Source organism: Orycteropus afer, unplaced genomic scaffold (assembly GCF_000298275.1).
Source record: "Orycteropus afer afer isolate SDZICR_OR568_19922 unplaced genomic scaffold, OryAfe1.0 scaffold00143, whole genome shotgun sequence".
Taxonomy (NCBI): Eukaryota; Metazoa; Chordata; class Mammalia; order Tubulidentata; family Orycteropodidae; genus Orycteropus; species Orycteropus afer.
Genome location: NW_006921730.1, coordinates 2,769,497 through 2,782,908, shown reverse-complemented (window position 1 = coordinate 2,782,908; position 13,412 = coordinate 2,769,497). Strand labels below are relative to the sequence as shown.

General features: G+C 41.8%; 1 protein-coding gene across 1 annotated transcript; it reads left to right on the top strand.

Annotated features, from left to right (window-relative positions):
• Positions 1-2,254: 2,254 nt before the first annotated feature.
• Positions 2,255-13,017, top strand: NFKBIZ (NFKB inhibitor zeta). Its single transcript, XM_007945766.2, has 12 exons — positions 2,255-2,540; positions 5,127-5,269; positions 5,796-5,826; positions 5,948-6,051; positions 6,153-6,928; positions 7,608-7,713; positions 8,104-8,250; positions 8,445-8,508; positions 8,792-8,961; positions 9,959-10,069; positions 10,165-10,332; positions 12,964-13,017. Exons 1-12 carry the CDS (start codon positions 2,255-2,257, stop codon positions 13,015-13,017), a joined length of 2,160 nt encoding a protein of 719 aa, XP_007943957.1.
• The last annotated feature ends 395 nt before the right edge of the window (positions 13,018-13,412 follow it).

The window sequence follows — 13,412 nt, the reverse complement described above, 5'->3', positions numbered from 1 at the left end:
AAATGTTCAGCTCATAACATTTCAGCTCAAAACATGCCTGTCTTTTGTTTGGCTAGAAGCCACAGAAGTGGGTTCAATTCCAGACCTGAAGACCAACTAGGGGCCATAGTCTCAGGGTATTTCCACAAGGCTCTATCAGATTAGCAAACCTGATCCCTTTTTTTTTTTTTTTAAAATGATTTTGTGTTTTGTTCTACATTGTTCTCCCACTTTATCCAGGATCTCCTACATAGATCCCCCTCCAAGTGGTTGACAGTGGTAGCCGGGCACCATTTGGTTCTTCTGGTCTCATGGTCATATAGGCTGAGGATCACATGGTATACCAGTCTTTGGACTAATTGTTTCCATGTGTCTTTGGTTCTCTTCATGCTTCTTTGCTCTGGATGAGGAGAAACCCATTGCTGCACCTAGATGGCCGCTTGCAAGCTTTTAAGATCCCAGTCACTTCTGGCCAAAGTAGGATGTGGAACAATGTTTTTGTGTAGTATGTTATGCCAGTTGAGCTTGATGTCCCCTGTGACCATGGTCCTGAGCCCACAGGTCCAACTGCTCATTCCCTCTGGCTAGCTGGCTGTGGCCAAGAAGTGACTACAACCTTGTCCCTTGTCAGCTCTACTATATACCTGGAAATTCTTATAGAACTTGTACAAATACACTTGTAGAAACATTGTCTGCCAGCTCTATACATGGTCATGGGCACACTTCTCCCTTCATAGACATACCTAATTGTTCAGCCTGTCCACTCATCTATCCGCCTGTGGATTAATGTTTGCCATCACTGACAATGCAGTACTATATGTACAAAAGGGTTCATCTTTGTTGTCTGTACCACCCATGCACCTCTCTGTGTCTTCCTTTTCCTCAATGCCACTGTGTTGATCACTCACATTTGGTACATTGCCCTTTCCTTCACCCAAATCAATACTTGTCCCTACCTAGCTAGCAGTGTTCCTTCCCTTCCCCTCCCATCCCTGGTAACCAACAAGAAAATTTCCTTTCATATACAAACCTTTCCTTGGCTTTTTATGATAACAGACTAATATAATATTTGTCTTTCTGTGATTGACTTATTTCACTCAGCATAATGTCCTCCAAGTTCATCTATGTTACTTAGCATAGTTTTGACAACTAATGGGACTTAAATATGAATAGTTGTATAAATCCACGGGGGGAGGGGGCAGGAAAGAGAGAAAACAGGCAGAATAAAAAACTATATGTATCATAGTGCATAAACACTTGACTGCTAACCAGAAGGCTGGCAGTTCAAACCCATCAGCCACTCCTCATAAGGAAGGTTGGGCAATTTACTTCCGTAGTGATAACTGCCATCGGAACCCAAGGAGGGGTCGCTATGAGTCAGTCCGACTACTGCACATAACAGCAACAACAACATACATAAATTTGTATTTATCATTTTGCGAAGATGACTTTGCGCTAGCACAGAATTATACTGGGGTGTGGATACTGCTTTTCATTCAGGCACTGCGCAAAAAAAAAAAAAAAGGTGCTCAGATTGAAAACTTCGTTCAAACTGGGACCGGGTAAAAGACGGGTAAAGAACACGTGCAAACGCTGAAAAAGTTAAGACAAAAGCTGCTTTAAAGGGCTGAAAGTTAAACCTTCCAGGGACGCCTTAACTCAGGCTGGCCAGAAGCTCGCAGTGCCAAAGGGAGGAAAGGGGTGCGGGGCGGGACGCGCAACTTCCAGGACTGCCCCTTGGGAACCCGGCGACCTGTTCCCACCGCCACCTTCTCGCCTCCTTCTGCAGGCCCATTGCCCCAGCGCCGCGCGCCCTCTTCCTGGGCACATAGGCCCAGTCCGGGCATCCCTGGGCGGGCGGCTGAGGCTGGAGTGGGGGAGCGGGAGGCCACGCTGGGTCGGGGTTTCCAGGTGACGGGCAGGAAAACAACCCGGTTAGTCAAGGTGGAGCCAGGCGGGCAGGGCGAGGGCGGAGGGCACATTGCCTCATCCTGTACATTTTACTGGAAACGGTGCTCATCCGGAGGAGGGGCCAGGAGGCGGTCCCGGCGCCGCCAATGGCCGGGCCGGTGCGGGGGAGGTCGGCGAGCGTGACGGCCTCCCCGCCCCCAGCACTGGGGGCTAGTTAAATAAACGGCTGCCGCGGGCCGCGCCCGTACCGGTGTCCTGCTCCTGCATTGCGAGTCCCGAGCCGCCGCCAGACCTACAGCCGCGAGGCAGCCCCGCCAGCGACCCGGTGGCGCAGGTGTCTAGGGGTTCCCGAGCGCCCGAGAGCATGATCGTGGACAAGCTACTGGACGACAGCCGCGGCGGAGAGGGCTTGCTGGACGCGGCCAGCGACTGCGGTCTCATGACCAGCCCTCTCAACCTGGCCTACTTCTACGGCGCGTCGCCGCCGGCCGCGGCGCCGGGGACTGGCGACGCCAGCTGCTCGTCGTCGGGGCCCTCGGCGCCCGGCTCTCCCGGCTCAGACTCCTCGGATTTCTCCGCTTCTTCCGTATCCTCCTGCGGGGCCGTCGAGTCCCGGCCGAGAGGCGGCGCCCGCGCCGAGCGGCCACAAGGTATTCACCCACCAGGGCATGTTCCCGGAGCTCTGGTAGCGTAGTGCCTAAGGCACTTGACTGCTAGCCAGAATGCTGGCGGTTCAAACCCACCAGCCACTCCTCGGAAGGAAGGTTGGGCAATCTACTTCCGCAGTGATACCGCCTCGGAAGCCCAAGGAGGGGTTGCTATGACTATGAGTTGGTTCGTACTCGATGGCACATAACAACAGGGCCTGTTCGAGTTATTCCCTTGTGCTTGGAATGATAGGCCATGGCTCCCCAGATGTGACCAAATGTGACTTCGACCAGCATGTATAAACTGGCTGCCTGCGCCTTGTTTAGCCGCAATACACAATCAAATTAGCCGTCATTGGTAAAGCGACTGGGGTGCCTTTCCCAGTGTTGGGAGCTTGACAGTCTATGAAATCCAGCTGTTCCCACAGCTTGAAATACTAATAGCAGAGTTCTGATTTCTGGGAGGAATGAACCACATTCGATATTTGTCTTATGGCGAAAAGTTTTGTTTTGTTACTGTATTGGGTTTGTTTGCCCCCCCCCCCTTTTTTTTTAAATAGCGCTATAATTCGTGTACTGTGGTGAGGTTTTGGGTCCGTTATAGTTAATTTTCACCTGTGGCTATCTCAGTGAAAGGCCATAGCAGAGTATAAGGGTTTGGACACTGTATTTAAGGTCATGATTTATTTCTCTTAAGTATCTGTGGGCATTTTAAGTAAAAGGACTTTATGATAAAGCAAAGCAACTGCTATTTTCAAGATGTAGGATGAAGTTGGACTGAAAACGAACTCAAGTTACGGCTTTAGTTTGTGAGTGTCCGAAGTCAGAGTCAGTAGGATCTGTGGTCTTATTTTTGTTCTTTGAGCTTTAAAATGGTTAAGCCATAGCTAGCAAAGAAGGGCATAGTGTTTCCTTTCTTTGGTTTTAAATTGGTTAGTTTCTTTTTTGTGGCTCAATGAACTGTTTCATATTTTGGGGCAAAACAGGATGCCACTGTGGGTAGCCTCAAGAACGTCTAGATAATGTCAAATGTTGAAGGGTTTACTCAGTAGTATTTTAAAAACATTCTTTTTCAGGTGTTTCCCAGTGCTAGCCACTATTGTTGGTTGTCTTTTATTTTTTAAAAGTGCTTTTTCTTGTGTGAATTATTTTAAGGAGCTCTGGTGGTGTAGTGCCTAAGGCATTCGACTGCTAACCAGAAGGTTGGTGGTTCAAACCCACCAGCCACTCCATAGAAGGAAGATGGGCAATCTACTTCCTGAGAGATTTACCGCTATGAGTTGGAATCAACTCCAAGGAAGTGGTTTAGTGTTTATGTAAAGTGCCCACTGTATGTTAAGTCTAGTAGATGCCAACTGGTAGTGCCTACAGAATGTGTGTGTGTGTGTGTGTGTGTGTGTGTGTTTAGAAACTTTTCTGCCACTGTTGGTCTTCATCTGGCTGAAACTGTTTTTTATTAGTTCCTTGGTTTACCACATAGCCATAGGGGATTTCTAAAATTGAATTTTCTCTCTGTGACGTGATGTGAAATTCTAGAGAAATCATTCTAGAGAAATTCTGATTAGGTTCTGGCAATTCTGGTATCCCTAAACTTAGACAAATGTAAAACCAACAAATTTTTTCTTTAGCTGAGTTGTTTATCTGACATATTTATTATAATGTTTATATATCTATTCGAATTATGTAATTGTGTCATCTTTTTCCCACATAACAGAGTCACTAAACTATTCATTTCCTGACTTTTTGCATGTTTATTTTGTGATCAACTCATATCCCATGAGATTGTGACATCACAGTGGTCAGAAATGGAATGCTGTACTCATACACTGCATTTTAAAGCGTTATTTCAGAGTTTAAATGTGAAACACATATTTCCTTGTTAGCAGTTTCACTAACAGTTGGTGAGGAGAAATCCTGTGTGCATGTGTGGAAATGTGTTTAAGTGAAGTGAATTTAAGCAGCTTTCTTGTGATACTGCGTCAGAATCCCACAGAGGGTTCACTATGAGTCGGATCCGACTCGACTGTGGTGAGTTTGGTTGGTTGTTCTTGGCATAGCTGAATTGAGGGAAATAATAAGAAACAAATCTGAGGCATTGTTAATTGTTAGGCTTTGGCACATTGAGATATTGGAGAAAGTTTATTTTATGCCTTCTTAGGTGAATAGAATGAACAGACTTAAAAATTTAAAGTCTCTGGTTTGAAAAGCTGAAACTTGATTATTTATCCTTTGCTCCCCCAAGGTTTGTCCAAAGTCGAGGATAATCATAGATCTGTGAGAGGGTAGCAAGATCTATGATCCTGCCTTATGGGTAGATAGGGCTGAGAGAAAAGATTGATTTGGATTGATTTAATGGCTCTGGGGTCCCTGACCACACTTTGGTGAACTCGAATTATTTAAGGAGTAGTATGGGGAAAGTTTCAGACACAGAACCTCTGAATAGGGCTGGGGACTGACCTGCAAGTTGGAAAGGCTTTGTAGTCTGTTCCTGAGCACTTTATTTATTAGACGACTGGTTTGGGGTTGTTAAGATTTGTGTCTATGAAGAGAGTTACTTTGGATTTTTGTTTGTTTGTTTGTTTTGATCAGTTGAGCCCCATATGGGGGTTGGACGGCAGCAGAGAGGACCCTTTCAAGGTGTTCGTGTGAAAAACTCGGTGAAGGAACTCCTGTTGCACATCCGAAGTCATAAACAGAAGGCTTCTTCAGGCCAAGCTGTGGATGAATTTAAGGTGCTGTCAAATGTTTTGTTTTATGGGGTGGGGTGGCAGGGAGACTAGTCTCTGTTAGGGTTATTATTCTCTGTTGACCTAGGTCCAGCTAGTCATTTGTAGACTCCTAAACTGCAAAATCCATAGGACAGAGGCCATATTTGCTCTGTGGTTTGCTATATTCCTATTGCTAAGCCCAGTGCCAGGCACCTAGTACATATGCAAGAGAAATTAAATAAATTAAATGAAAGCTTGTTAGGGACAAGGCGATAAATAGGATTTAATTGAAAAAGGAACATTTCAACTAGAAAAGGAAAAATCCGATGGACTTATTTTCATCTTGACCTGAGTTGAGCTAAGGTAAAAGTAAAAATGGGGAAGTTGTAAGACAGAAGGAAAATGAAGTTAGAAGATAAGTATTGATAGAGTAATTGTATCAAAGACTTATGGTGAGCTATAAATGGTGATAGAGGTAAATGTATTTATTGATGTATATTAAGCGGGAAGTCATTTTATATATACTAAATTGGAAACTTTTTCTTTATAGACACAAGGTGTGAACATAGAGCAATTCACAGGTAGGAGTTACTTTTATTTATAACTTTATGGGGACTTTAGAGTAAAATAATTTAGTATGATTATAAGTAAAATTTATAAAATAACAAAATCATAGACTCCATGTTCTTTTCTTGGGTACAGAACTGAAGAACACAGTATCATATAGTGGGAAAAGGAAAGGGCCTGATTCATTGTCTGATGGACCAGCTTGCAAAAGGCCAGCTCTGTTGCATACCCAATTTTTGGTAAGTATCTCATTATTTCCCTCTGAAAATCCTTCTGAAATTTTTACTGGGATAATTTTGAAAGAAAGTGAGTGTTCAACTTGATTTTTCTTTGTTTCTAGACACCACCCCAAACACCAACACCAGGGGAGAGTATGGAAGATGTTCATCACAATGAATCCAAACATGACAGCAGTTCCGATCTGCTTCAAAACATTATCAACATTAAAAATGAATGCAGCCCTGTTTCCCTGAACACAGTCCAAGTTAGCTGGATGAACCCTGTGGTTGTCCCTCAGAGTTCCCCCAGACAGCAGTGTCAGGACTTCCATGGAGGGCAGGTCTTCTCACCACCTCAGAAATACCAGCCGTTCCAAGTCAGTGGCTCCCCACAAATGATGGATCAGCCTTCCTTGTACCAATATTCTCCACAGAACCAGAATGTGCAGCAGCATCAGCATCACTATACCCACAACACAAATCTGGAATATAGTCCTTATTCCAGAACTCAGTCCCCCAACTATGAACCAAATTTCTTTGATGGTCAGGAACTACAGTTGTGCTCAAACCATAGTTTTGCATCTCTTCTAAGTAATCATGATGAATCTGAGAATATTGCTGTACCCATTCAGACTCCTCCCAATGTCCAGCAACAAAATGATGCCCACCTGCAGAACTTTAGCATGATGCCAAACAGTGCCTGCGAGCCCATGGGGGGCCACAGTGCAGGCTCTTCCCCTTTAAACACCTCACTGCCGTTCCAGAACATCTCTGGAAACTCCATGAGCACCGCACAGTTAGGAAAGTCATTTTTTCAGTGGCAGGTAGAGCAGGAGGAAAGCAAATTGGCAAATATTTCCCAAGACCAGTTTCTTTCAAAGGATGCAGATGGTGACACGTGAGTATCCCTTTATCTCATGTACCTAATTTGATTAGCTACTCGTGGACCTAGTGGGCACATACAGAATTTCTTGAAGGTGGTATACAAGTTATACCTTAGTAAGTGTTTGGCTTACCCACATAATTTGTTTAGGTAGAAACTGCTACTCAATGATAGCTAGTACTTCAAGAAAGGATATTTATTTACTTAGTAAGAAGATTATCTGTTCTACATGATAAAAATATTCCTATCTTTTTTGAATTACTGGTTTTGGAAGATCAGCGTAGACTGTAGAGCAAAAACTATTACGATTAGATATGAACTGTTAGTTGACTTATAGATTGAATCTTGATCTGTCCTGATGTCTTTGTGGCCTTGGGCAATTTATTTAACCTCTCTATGCCTTAGTTTCTTAATGTGTAAAATAGTCCTTCCCTCATAGGTTTTTATGAGTATTATAGATAATAAATTTAAAAACTTCAACATGATGGTAGGCGTTCTTATTTCTGGTAGCGAAACTCCTTTTATTGGCAGTTCAGATATATTATCAACCTAGCAGAAAGAACAGATTATACTTCGTAATGTTTCATTTGAGTGCATAGCAAGAAAGGTGCTAAAGGGAGAATTTTTTTTTTTTTTTAAATGAACTTAGTGAAATAAAAAGTAGTTTACCTCTTTTCCATTCCCTGTTCCCCAGGTTCCTCCATATTGCTGTTGCCCAAGGGCGAAGGGCACTTTCCTATGTCCTTGCAAGAAAGATGAATGCCCTTCACATGTTGGATATTAAAGAGCACAATGGACAGGTGAGGATCTCCCTAGAGTCTGAAATGGCAGTACTGTGATCATGGTGAAGAGGAATGGTGGCCAGTCTTATGCTTACATGTAGATCATTTCAGAGCTCATGACCAAGAGAGTTTAGTTAATATTAACTTTGGGATGTTGACTCTGCCACCACCAACTTTGAAGTTATTAACATTAACTTTGTAATTATTTGGTCAAAGACTAACTGGGTATAATAAACCCACACTGTGAACTTACTTTAATTTCCTTGTCTTAAGAGTGTTTGATTGCTTATCAGTAGGATTTAATTTCTCTGTGCATTTTCCCCCAGTTTTAGTTCAGGCTCATATTCCTTGTTATGGTAGTGTTATGTATTTTTTTAAAATAATATTTTTCTTTCTGAATATCCACAGAGTGCATTTCAAGTGGCAGTGGCTGCCAATCAGCACCTCATTGTGCAGGATCTGGTGAACCTTGGGGCCCAGGTGAACACCACAGACTGCTGGGGAAGAACACCTCTGCACGTCTGTGCTGAGAAGGGCCATTCCCAGGTGCTTCAGGTAAGAGGCTATGAGGCTTCCATTATCATAGTTCCAAAGAGATAGGCCTTAGATATTAGGAATTGGGTGCACGTTGTCTGTTGGAATCATTTATTTTGGGTTGACTTAATCTTCTCTTGGAATACTAATAGATGATAAGCCAACTATCCACAGTTTGGCTTTGGCTAACGGATGTCTGCTTTTAAATTTTTCAGGCAATTCAGAAGGGAGCCGCCAGGAGCAATCAGTTTGTGGATCTTGAGGCAACTAACTATGAAGGTAAGCAGCTGAAATTTTATTGGCCAAAGAATCATTTAGTAAGTGTGACTCATATATTCTAAGGGTATTAAGTATCGTACTAAGAAGGAGAGGAAGTAACTAAAGCAGTAATATTCTGTAAATAAGATTATGACTAGTTCCACTGAAGGGAATATTCATGTTATCTTAATAGTTCATGTAGCCCATTGTAGGTCAAGTTCGAAGCATCTCCAAGGTTTGCATTCATAGAGTGACAGAGACTCAATGGGATGCTTGATGATGCTTTGGTGTGCTTTACTTCTAGGCCTGACTCCCCTCCACTGTGCAGTCGTGGCCCACAATGCTGTGGTGCACGAGCTTCAGAGAAACCAACAGCCACATTCACCTGAAGTGCAGGAGCTGTTACTGAAGAATAAGAGTATGGTTGACACCATCAAGTGTCTGATTCAAATGGGGGCAGCAGTGGAAGCTAAGGTAAATTCACAGAACAGGTTTGAAATGAAGTAAGAGGAAAAAGTGGTTACAGCAAAAAGGGTTTATGCCTTGCTCCCAAGAGTAGGTGTGAAAACTTTTTTTTGATGGAATAAGTAGCGATGTATGGATAGTTAAGGAGCTTAGAATTTTAAAAGATCATCTTAACCCTTTTCTTGATCTGCTTTTAAATTGTTTTTATCTAAATGGCCATTTAGTTCTGAAATAAATCAGTCTTTGTTTGAAAGGAAAAGGTTGGGTTTGAAACTGCCATTTTGACTTCCATTTTCATACATGGACAGCAAAAGTAGTGCTTTTTATAAAGTTTTTTTCATGGCTGTGGAATCTGAACTAAATCTTTAATTTTTTAAACTGAAAAATATTTTAATTTTAAAATTCAGGGTTTATTCCCTGAGTACCTCCTATGCGCAAGGCAGTGGGTTAGGTACTTTGGGGAAAAAATGGCTAAACCAACTGGGCACTTGGGGAAGTTACTGTCTAATAGAAGAAGTGATTGATACAGTTAAATATAACTGTATAGGGTGGTCACCAAGTCTGGAAATATGGGCAAGTACATAATAAATGGCCTATTGATATTATATTATAATATATATGATAAAGTAATACCACATGTTTCTACATTTTATGACCATCCTGTGTGTAAGGGAGACCATAGGAGGTACTTAGGAAAATTAATTGGAATTTAAGGAGGAATGTTTTTATAGAAGTAGTTTGCTTCATCCTTCTTCTGTGGAGCAGCTGGTGGGTTTAGAACTGCCAGCCTTCTGGTTAGCAGTAAAATGCCTTAGGCACTGCACCACCAGAGCTCCTAAGGAGGTATAAGAGAGTCCATCTAGTTTGGGGATTATGGAAGACTTTAGGGAGAAGGGCACATTCAGAGTCCACAGGGCTGAGTGAGTTTTGGGAGGCTGGGCAAAAAGAGTATTCTAAGGCATGGTGTTGGAATGTTCATTTTTTTCCCCCTCTTGCCTTTGACAAGGATCGCAAAAGTGGCCGCACAGCCTTGCATTTGGCAGCCGAAGAAGCAAATCTGGAACTCATTCGCCTCTTTTTGGAACTGCCCAGTTGCCTGTCTTTTGTGAATGCAAAGGTAATGATCCTTTTCACATTTTCTTCAAGCTTTTGAGAGCCTTTCATGAAAGCTTGCCTTCCTGATGGATGTTATTTCATCTTTTTTGTTTTCAGGCTTACAATGGGAACACTGCCCTCCACGTTGCTGCCAGCCTACAGTATCGGGTGGCACAGTTGGATGCAGTCCGCCTGCTGATGAGGAAGGGAGCAGACCCTAGTACTCGGAACTTAGAGAATGAACAGCCAGTACATTTGGTTCCTGATGGCCCTGTGGGAGAACAGGTGAGGGCCTCAGAAGGGGAGGAGACAGCTCAGGCACGCCCACCTGAAACATGAAGAGCTGAGGTGGTGCGGGGGCAAGGCCAGTGGTGCTCTCCAGTGTTCACATGGCACAGTGTTCATTGTGGCACCTCAGAGTTAATTGCTTTGTTTCCCAAGGAAGAGTAAGGAAGTTGAGAGTTTGTGCATGGATCCAAAATGGTCAGAGGTCAGCAGCTAATCTTTTCTCCTTGATATAAACATGGTTTTAGAGTAATTCACAATGGTTTGGGGTTTGAAAGCTAATGAAAAAGTGCAAGTACCCAAGGAAAGAGAATCTTAGTTTTAGGTATAAACTGTGAGTCTTCAAGAAGGATTACTGTGTATGTGAAATGTGTCGATACCTGCAGTGTTCAGAAAAGTCCCAGGCACGTAGTAAGTCTTCAGTAAACATCAGCTGTTACAAATATTCCTGTCAATTAATTGATACTAAAGAAGAAATGGAGAGGTTATGTATGTGACTCAAAACCTAGAAATATTTTACTGTTTAAACAGAATTATGCTTTTGTTATCAAATAGGGTTATATGTTGTCATTGGAGGTTGAATAGTTTTGGGAGTGAATTTTTGACATATCTTAGTGCCGTTTTAACAGAAATAACCACAACTGGATGGCTTTAAAGAACAGAGATATATTTCCTCACAGTGCAGGAGGCTAGAAGTCTGAATTCAGGGTTCCAGTTTTGAGGGAAGGTGCATATTCGTTTGTTTCCTTCCTTCAACTTTGGGGGAAGATCTTGTCTCAGCTTCTGTAGTGTTGGCACTCCGCGGTTCCTTGGCAGTCCTCATGTGGCATCTGTCTTCTCCCCATACGTACTTGCATGTTTTTCTCTATGCTGTTTCTTATAACTCTCTGACTAGGTTTAGGATACACCCTAAACTAATACAGCCTCATTAACAGAACAGAGAATACCCAATTCCAAATGGGATTACATCCACAGCTACGGGAGTTAGACACATTTTGAGGGGGATACAATTCAGTCCATAACACTGGTGTTGTAAGGTCCTATCAAGTCAGTTCCAACCCATAGCGACTCCTTGTGACAGAGCAGAACTGTCCCACAGAGTTTCTAGACTGTAATCTATGGGAGCAGACTGCCACATCTTTCTCCTGCTCTGTAACACTAGATAACAAGAATTTAATTTTTTAAGAACTTAAATATTTTTGATGGAAGTCTTTCCCAGAGGGGAATAGTCACTATAGGTAGGTCATTACATATTTTGTAATCACAAAATAAAATACGGAGTTTAACCTTATCTTTGACTCATGGTCCTCATAATGATCATCATAATGGTACAGTGACCTTTGTTTGTGCAGTGCCTTATAACTTAAAAATCTTTTCATAGTTTATAAAACATTACCATATGTATTAATATCACTTAATGGCTATGCGAAGTCTACAGTATAAAGTTTCAGCTGAAAAAATTGAGATTCAAAGAGGTTCCAGGGACAGAACCCACAATCATTGAAGATTAAATGGCTAGAGTTCTAAGCCCAGAATTTGCTTCTCCTCCACTGCTTGTGATGTGCAGCTGTATTACATGTTCACAGGCACCGTTGAGGTGTGAAGGGCTGTGCGACTCTTCATTATGTTAACGTTCTCAAATAACTTTTCTGCTTTTGGATTTTTTTTTTTCTTTTTTTTGGGTGTGGTCTTGTCCCTTATTTCTATCAACACACTATGTTGTGTCTCTTCCTAGCAGCTGTCAGTTACATCTCCTACCCCAATCTTTTTTTTTAATTTGTTGTTTCTAATCTGCTGTGGACTGAGAGACTGATAAAACGTGTTAGCCGCAGTATAAAATAAATGACTGGGCTCTAAATGAAAGCCTAGCATGTTCCTATGATCCGTAAATTATATGTAGTAATATATGTGCAGGTACTTTGGTATTTGGACATCATGACAGCTATTTTGACTTGAAGGGTATTCAGAATTTACTTGTGTGTATATATGGTAGGTTCTGGACTCTTGTTAGTTGAGACTGACTTCAAGATAAATATATTAACAATATACCATTACATATTTTTGTATTAAATAGTCTCTCAAATAGGAGTAAAGATTAGGAAATGAGTGTAGGTCTTATTTAAATTGTCGGAGATTGTAAGCTTTGGATAATTTTTAATGGAATTGCTTTACTTTCTTACATTCGAAGGTTATTATTATAGGAGATCTGTAGTAAGCTTTTAAAAAATTTGTACTATCTTTTCTTAAGTTGTCTTAAATCCAAACTCATTGCTGTTGAACCAATTCTGAGTAATAGTGACCCTGAAGGACAGAGTAGAACTGCCCCATAGGGTTTCCAAAGCTGTAATCTTTACGGAAGCAGACTCCCATATCTTTCTCCCATGGAGTGGCTGGTGGGTTCAAACTGCCAACCTCTCGGTTAGCAGCCAAGAGCTTACCCAGTGCACCATGAATGCTGCTTTTATTTCAAATAAAATCTTGAAAAATATTATTGCATATTTCTTTATGCACTTAGAAATCAATAGGAGTGGTGTAGAATAGATATAAGAAAGAAATGCTGCTCTGAAGGAAATAATGGCACTTTGTCCATAAAAAAATAAACCTTATAAATCCTATTTATTTCTATTCCAGATCCGACGTATCCTGAAGGGAAAATCCATTCAGCAGAGAGTCCCACCGTATTAGCTCCATTAATTTGGAGCTTGGTTGGCAACACTCACTGTCAGTTAGGCAGTCCTAATGTATCTGTACATAGACCATTTGCCCTGTATTGGCAAATGAAAGTTGTTTCTATGAAACAAACATATTTAGTTCACTATTATATAGTGGGTTATATTAAAAGAAAAGAAGACAAATATCTGATTCCTCTTGGCAGATTTGAATATTTCATACCCAGGTATCTGGGATCTAGGCGTTTGAATTTAATTTCACTGGTAAAATTGACTTCAGTTAACAGTAGCTTTTGGGTAGGAAAAGACTTTGATATGTATGGTATAAAGCATTGCTCATGTAGCAACTGCCAGTTTAAAAGCAGGTAAATTTTAAACATTTCTTTAATAACAATGAATGCATTTGAAAGG